The sequence below is a fragment of the Barbus barbus genome (genome assembly GCF_936440315.1).
Source record: "Barbus barbus genome assembly, chromosome: 45".
NCBI classification, from domain to species: Eukaryota; Metazoa; Chordata; class Actinopteri; order Cypriniformes; family Cyprinidae; genus Barbus; species Barbus barbus.
In genome coordinates, this window is record NC_136723.1 from 1,043,038 (window position 1) to 1,051,563 (window position 8,526).

The 8,526-nt window shown below is 44.2% G+C and overlaps 1 protein-coding gene across 1 annotated transcript in view; it reads right to left on the reverse strand.

Moving 5' to 3' along the window:
* Positions 1-6,438, reverse strand: part of LOC306864402 (multiple epidermal growth factor-like domains protein 10) — a gene marked incomplete at both ends in the record, with an annotated part of 75,602 nt that extends 69,164 nt beyond the window's left edge. The window contains 2 exons of the mRNA XM_079408412.1: positions 3-73; positions 6,332-6,438. Of these exons, the coding sequence (XP_079264538.1) occupies positions 3-73; positions 6,332-6,438 (178 nt within the window). The remainder of the gene's footprint in view (positions 1-2; positions 74-6,331) is intronic.
* Positions 6,439-8,526: the final 2,088 nt, after the last annotated feature.

Consider the following 8,526-nt stretch of genomic DNA (forward strand, 5'->3'; position numbering starts at 1 on the left):
GATGTCTGTGCAGCTGGTGTAGTAAATTTGATCGAACGGGTGAGCAAACGACTCCTGCACCGTCACCGAGTAACTGCAGAACACACACACACACAACACACAAATGGTTTTTTGAGGCACTCTACACACAGATATAATGAATTTCTATACAGTACAAACTGTATTTTCTATCCCCCAACCTGAAACCTCACCCTCACTATAAACATTCAGAGGTTTTACATTTTCAAAAAATACCTGGACCACACACACACACTCACACACACACACACACACACACACACACAACACTCACACTCCACACACACACACACACACACACACACACACACACACTCACTCACACACACACACACACACACACTCACACACACTCACACACACGCACACACACGCACTCACACACACACACTCACACGAGGGCCGTGTCTCTGTCATACGTGTGTGTGTGGTCTCATTACTCCAGCACTAATGGCTAATGAGAGCAGCAGTTATCTGTGTATGTCACATGTTCGCTGTGTGTGGCCACTGCTGCAACACAATACATGAGGAAAAACAAATCAGAAAAGCAAAGTGTTTTGTTGAAAGCAGCTCTGCTCCAGTTCTCCAGACACCTGTCTGTGGGTCTCTGTGTGGTGTCGTTCAGATATTCATAAACTCACGCTCCTCCAGCAAAACGGGCTCACAGTGACAGAAGAGCTTTTGTTACTCGGGAACAGTTGTGCCTGTCGGCTGTGCTTAGGGCCACTCATGTGCAGGACACATTCATGAATAAAAAGAGCACTTCTCGTCTGTAAATGAGGAACATCATTATAAATAGCAGCAGCTGGATCAAATATTGCTTTATGATGATGTAGAGACAGGCGTTTCATGTGCATCTGTGGAAGCAGAGAGCTCTTATGGAACTAAGATGGCGGCGCGATCAGACGCAGCGGCTGCTCCGGGTCCCACAGATGGTGCTTTTATGTCTTTTAATGTCGTCTGTTCGTCTCCAAATAGTGTCAGTTTACCGCTAACTCATAAGGAAATCACCCCAGAACTCATCTATGATCGCCAAAGTCAAAGCAACGCATACAAACACCAACTCTCGCCGGCGGCTACTGAGCAGCTACGAGGCCTTTGATTACTGCTGAAGCCGGACCTCGAAACCGCGGCCTCGCCTACTGATGCTACCCGCACAAGGCAGCGTCGCAAGCGGTGTGAGAGAGGACGGAACCGCGGAGGTATATGAGCTAAGCTAAGGAACTGGACTTAATTCAACTCAGTCGGTCTACACAGCATGAGGCAAGGGATTGTTGTGTGTTTGTTTTCACTGAAACATGGCTAAACGACAACATTCCGGACTCCGCCATTCAGCAGCACGGGCTAACCAGCTACCGAGTGGATAGAGATTCATCACTGTCTGGTAAGACACGCGGAGGTGGCTTGTGTGTGTATATCAATAAAGACTGGTGTAACAATGCTGTGGTATTATCAAAACACTGTTCATCGCTGGTGGAGTTTATGTTTGTGAAGTGTCGACCGTTCTATTTGCCGTGGGAGTTCACGGCCATTGTTATCGTTGTGGTTTACATCCCCCCGTGTGCAAACACTAAGGACGCGCTTTGTGAACTGTACAGCGCCATCAGTGAACAACAAACAAATAACCCCGGCGGCTTTTTCATCATAGCCGGTGACTTCAACCACGCAAACTTAAAGACAGTTTTGCCAAAGTTTTACCAACATGTGAACTTTGCAACAAGGGGAAACAACAAACTGGACTTTCTTTACTCAACAGTAAAGAACTCTTACAAGGCTGAACCCCGCCCCCACCTCGGGTACTCCGACCACATCACTGTTATGCTAATCCCAGCATATAGACCACTTCTCAAACTCGTCAAACCGGTTCAAAAGCAGATCACAGTATGGCCAGACAATGCCACCTCAGCACTGCAGGACTGCTTCCAGGACACAGACTGGAATATGTTTAAAGAGGCAGCCACCTACAACAACCACACAGACCTGAATGAGTACACTGAAACTGTGACTGCTTACATCAAAAAGTGCACTGATGATGTGACAGTCACCAAGACCATCACCACACGTGCAAACCAGAAGCCATGGATGACAGCAGAGGTTCGTGGGCTGCTAAAGACCAGAGATGAAGCATTCAGATCAGGAGATAAAGCAGCCATCAAAACAGCAAGAGCCAGTCTGTCCTGTGGCATCAAAAATGCAAAATGGTTATATGCTCAAAAAATCAACAACCACTTCACAGACAGCAGAGACACACGGAGCCTGTGGCAAGCCATTCAGACCATCACTGACTACAAGCCCCGGCCACAGGCCTGTGATGATGACACATCCCTCCCCGATGCACTCAACCACTTTTATTCACGGATTGAAATGCAGAATGACACACCTGTACAAAAACTGCCCACACCTCCCAACGACCGGGCGCTCTGTCTGTCTCCAGCCAACGTAAGGAAGACCCTATCTAGGATTAACCCACGCAAGGCTGCGGGTCCTGACAACATACCTGGCCGTGTTCTGAGAGACTGTGCTGCACAGCTGACAGATGTGCTTACAGATATCTTCAACACGTCGCTGAGCCAGGCAGTCGTCCCCACATGTCTCAAATCCACAATAATCAAAGCGGTACCAAAGAAATCACCTGTGTCCTGTCTCAATGACTACCGTCCCATAGCACTGACTCCAATCATGATGAAGTGAGAGGTATTTGAAGTATTTGAGAGGCTAGTCATGCACAACATCAAAAGCAGCCTCCCCAACACACTCGACCCGCTCCAGTTTGCATACCGTCCAAACCGCTCTACGGACGATGCAATTTCCTCCACCTGGCTCTTACCCACCTAGAAAATAAAGACTCCTATGTTAGAATGCTGTTCATTGACTTCAGCTCGGCATTCAACACAATAATCCCACAACAGCTCATAAATAAACTAAACCTGCCCAGGCCTTCACAATTCCCTGTGTAATTGGATCCTGGACTTTCTAACCGGAAGACCTCAGTCAGTCCGTGTCGGCCACAACACCTCGAGCACTACTACACTGAGCACAGGGGCCCCACAAGGCTGTGTGCTCAGCCTGCTGCTCTTCACACTGCTGACTCACGACTGTACTGCCAAGTTCAGCTCCAACCACATCATCAAGTTTGCTGATGACACAACAGTGGTAGGTCTCATCAGCAACAACGATGAAACACACTACAGAGAGGAAGTGGCACAGCTGGCTGAATGGTGTGGCACCAACAATCTGTCCCTCAATGTGGAGAAGACAAAGGAGGTTGTGATGGACTTCAGAAGAAACTCCGTTGACCACCCCCCACTGACCATCGACAGCTCGACTGTGGAGAGAGTCAGCAGCACTAAATTCCTGGGGGTGCACATCACAGAGATCTCACCTGGACCACTAACACCATGTCACTCTCCAAAAAGGCACAACAGCGCCTACACTTTCTCCGCCGGCTGAAAAGAGCAAGTCTCCCTCCACCCATCCTCACCACATTCTGCAGGGGCACCATTGAGAGTGTGCTGACCAGCTGCATCACTGTCTGGTATGGGAACTGCAGTGCTGCTGACCGCAAGACCCTCCAGCGGACAGTGAACACAGCTGCAAAGATCATCGGTGCCCCTCTCCCCTCCATCCTGGACATTTTCCTTACACGATGCTCCAGCAAAACCAACAGCATCGTGAAGGACTCCACCCATCCCTCCCACAGTCTCCTACCATCAGGAAGACGGTACCGGAGCATCAGAGCCCCCTCCGCCAGACTGCTCAACAGCTTTTTCCCCCAGGCTGTGAGAGCCCTGAACTCAAACCACCCCGCCCCCCTCTGAAACCCCATGCAAACCCCTACCTCGTGAAACATGGACTTGACTTGACTTGACTCTTGTCTGAATCTGCTGTGAGCACTACAGTAACTCAGGAATAAACTCATAATGCACTGTGAGAGTACAGTGAAGCGCTGGGAAATCTTGCACACAGATATTAGACACACTGTGGTGTACGGTCACACATTCTCTGCTTTAGGAAACTCTTGCGGAGCGCACAGCTGTTCCCACACATTACTGAGTGAAAGTGAATCTAGCTGGGAAAGAAAACTCCATCTTTGTTCTCTTCAATCTGCTTTAATGGATTTCCGAGCCGGTCCTTAATTTGGCCACGGACATCTCCTGCCTGTTAACACTGAGTGTGCGTGTGTGTGTTTACTCTGAGCTAAAGGAACTCGCCCATGGAAAACTACAAAGGACAAGATCCTCTACAATAAGCAGTTATTGCGAAATGCTGAGAAACGGAACGCAACAGTCCATCTGTTTTCATCACCATTTCATGTTCACTCACAGGGGAAGTGACACATATCTAGATGACACATCTTTTCTCAAACATATGTCAAAAGAATTCCTAAAAAAGTGGGTATTAAACTGAAGATTCACATCTTTTACTCGTGCTTTGTCATAAACTGATAACATTATTATTAACTCAAACACTCAGTGTTTAATCGGCTCCAAATTAAAAGTGAAATGAAAGTGACGAGCATGTGCATCTGCTATGAAACAAATCATCCCTCTCATACTTTCTGTCTAAAATACAGCATGTTGGCTTATTACAACCCGAATTCCGGAAATGTTGGGACGTTTTTTTAAATTTGAATTAAATGATAACTAAAAGAATTTCAAATCACATGAGCCAATATTTTATTCACAATAGAACATAGAGAACATAAATGTTTAAACTGAGAAATTTTACAATTTTATGCACAAACTGAGCTCATTTCATATTTGATGCCTGCTACAGGTCTCAAAATAGTTGGGACGAGGGCATGTTTACCATAGTGTAGCATTCTTTTCAAAACAGTTTGAAGACGTCTGGGCATCGAGGTTATGAGTTTCTGGAGTTTTGGTGATGGAATTTGGTCCCATTCTTGCCTGATATAAGTTTGCAGCTGCTGAAGAGTTCGTGGTCATCTTTGACGTATTTTTCGTTTAATGATGCACCAAATGTTCTCTATAGGTGAAAGATCTGGACTGCAGGCAGGCCAATTCAGCACCGGACTCTTCTACTACGAAGCCATGCTGTTGTAATAGCTGCAGTATGTGGTTTTGCATTGTCCTGCTGAAATACACATCGTCTGGAGGAGAGCATATGTTGCTCTAAAACCTTTATATACCTTTCAGCATTCATAGTGCCTTCCAAAACATGCAAGCTGCCCATACCGTATGCACTTATGCACCCCCATACCATCAGAGATACTGGCTTTTGAACTGAACGCTGATAACACGCTGTGTTAGCCCGGAGGACACTGTGTACGTGATTTCCAACAAGAATGTCAAATTTTTACTCGTCTGATCATAGAACACTTTTCCACTTTGAAACAGTCCATTTTAAATGAGCCTTGGCCCACAGGACACGACGACGCTTCTGGGCCATGTTCACATATGGCTTCCTTTTTGCATGATAGAGCCTTAGTTGGCATCTGCAGATGGCACGGCAGATTGTGTTTACCAACAGTGGTTTCTGGAAGTATTCCTGGGCCCATTTAGTAATGTCAATGACAGAATCATGCCGATGAGTGATGCAGTGTTGTCTGAGGGCCCGAAGACCACGGGCATCCAACAAAGGTATTCGGCCTTGTCCCTTACGCACAGAGATTTCGCCAATTTCTCTGAATCTTTTGATGATGTTATGCACTGTAGATGATGAGATTTGCAAAGCGTTTGTAATTTGACGTTGAGGAATGTTGTTTTTAAAGTATTCCACAATATTTTTACACACTCTTTCACAGATTGGAGAGCCTCTGCCCATCTTTACTTCTGAGAGACTCTGCCTCACTAAGACATCCCTTTTATAGCTAATCATGCTACACACCTGATGTCAATTAACTTAATTAGCTGTTAGATGTTCTCTCAGCTGAATCTTTTCAAAATTGATTGCTTTTTCAGCCCTTTGTTTGCCCCGTCCCAACTTTTTTGAGACCTGTAGCAGGCATCAAATTTGAAATGAGCTCATTTAGTGGATAAAAGTGTAAAATTTCTCCATTTAAACATTTGTTATGTTCTCTATGTTCTATTGTGAATAAAATATTGGCTCACATGATTTGAAAGTCTTTTAGTTTTAATTTTATTCAAATTTAAAAAACGTCCCAATATTACGGGAATTCGAGTTGTAAGGTCACTTCCTGTTAGACGCGATAGTTTGAACTCTGCTATGGGAATGTTTCACAGAAAGCAAAAAGCATGAGAACAGTGAAGTAAATAATGGTAAATAAATTATTTTTTTAATTAAGCATGCAACACCAAATGTTTGAGTAACGTCATCATGCAGACACACCCACCTCTCCCAGTGACTGCAGACATTCGGGTCGTCCAGGTTGAGTGATGATGTCAGAGCGATCAAACAGCACAAGACGGCCAATAGCAGAGCACTCCAGGGTGACATCATTACAGGAAACACCTTCAAACAAACACACACACACACTCATCAGTCAGCGCATACACATGCTGCAATGATTCATGACCTGCATCACATACATGAGAAATAACAGTTCATCAAGACGCTACGTCAAGCTCAGCTTCAAATGTGCTTTGGGTAACTGGATCGAGCACTGATGGAGACAATTAAATCACTGGGATCACTCATGTGTGATCTCCTCATCAGCAACACTAGTCGATCCCTCGTGTGTAACCCGGCTCATAGTCCAGATGGACATTCTCTGCATTTCTCAGCAGACTCAGGGTCCGTGAGAGATCTGGCACAGACGAGGCGCTCTGTGAGGCTTCAGATCACGCTGTGCTGGGCTTGATACGGATGATGTGGACTCACACAGAGCAGACTCTCTAATGCAGGAGCTCGTTCTGTGTGTTTGAGATGAGGGACTCTTGTGTTTGTGGTGCCCAGCGGCATGTTCATTACAAACTCACACAGAGTTTGACCTCATGACAAGAATTTGGCGCTGATAACTTGAGGGGTCCTTACAGAATCTGTGACGTGAAGAAATATTTTATTTACCCTATAGAAAACAATTGAAGAAGTTACTTTGCATGTTTGTGAACGTTAGGTTGCCTCATACAGGAGCTGTGTGCATTTGAAGGCCTCATGGCCTACGTGACTGCGCTTATATAGAGAATACAGAAGGAAGTACTGCAGATGGGAGATGCCACAGGGTCAGATAGATAATGTGTGTACAACTCATTCAAATCCTAAAATGCAACCTCAGGTCTCCAGGAAGTGCTAGATCAGTGAAGCAGGTGGTTTCCTACAATGAAAGCAAGCATTGTGAAAACTAATAAACAAGTGCAGAAAAGTACTGGGAATGATGCTTCAAAGAGTGGTCTGTATGCTTATTGGACAGCAACCGATAACGAAATTGTGTAAAGTTGGTATCCTGGACATTGTGGACAAAGAAAGATTCAGATGTTCTACAGGCATCTCGGCTTTGTTGTCTTCTTGCAATAAAGTCTGATTATGACTTCTTGCTCTGCCTCCTGAGCATTATTTTCCAAGACAGAGATGACTTTTCTCCACAACAAACGCTCTATCAGATGGCCTGCAGAAAACGGACACATCTGGAGACATGAGGAAATTAAACCTATATTCACTACCAGACAAGTTTTTAATGTTTATAATATGTAATATAATATTTAATGTTAATGTCTATAATATGCTTCCATTCAAAAGTTTGGGGCAAGAATTTAATTTCAATAATAATACGTTATTTTGCTGTCTAATATAACACCCAGATTTTTGACTTTAGAGGACGTAACAGTGCATCCGTCTAGTTGCAAATTGTAATCCAAGAGATTCTGTGTACTGTTTTTTGGTCCAATAAGTAATATCTCTGTCTTATCTGAATTTAATAGGAGGAAATTATTGGTCATCCAATCTTTTACATTTTTTACACAATCTATTAGCTTAGATAGTTGAGAAGTTTCATCTGGTCTTGTTGAGATATATAGTTGAGTATCATCAGCATAACAATGAAAACTAATCCCGTATTTTCTAATAATATTACCAAGAGGCAACATGTATATTGAAAATAGCAGAGGACCTAGGACAGACCCTTGTGGTACTCCATACTTTACTGGTGATAATTGAGATGACTCTCCATTTAAATGAACAAAGTGGTAGCGATCGGACAGGTAGGATCTAATCCATCTTAAAGCCTGCCCTTGAATACCAGTATAGTTTTGTAATCGATCTATGAGTATGTCATGGTCTATAGCAGGGGTTCTCAAAGTCTACATTCAAAGGTCCAAATCTGAATTTTCATCAATGACAAAGGTCCGGAACTATTGATAATTACAAAACTTGTTTTTAATAAACATGTATAACAAATCAACATTCATTTTATGAAAAAATAAGGTGCCTTTTGCATTCAAAATGTTTTTGCCTATAGTACCCAGGCCACTCTGAAAGATGCTTCTGTAGCTCTCTCTTGCTGTGTCACAGCTCTCACAAGCAACTTATTTGTTGATTCATATGAAGACTTTAGCTGTCGAAGTTTTGCTGTCCGTACCTCTGTATTTTGTG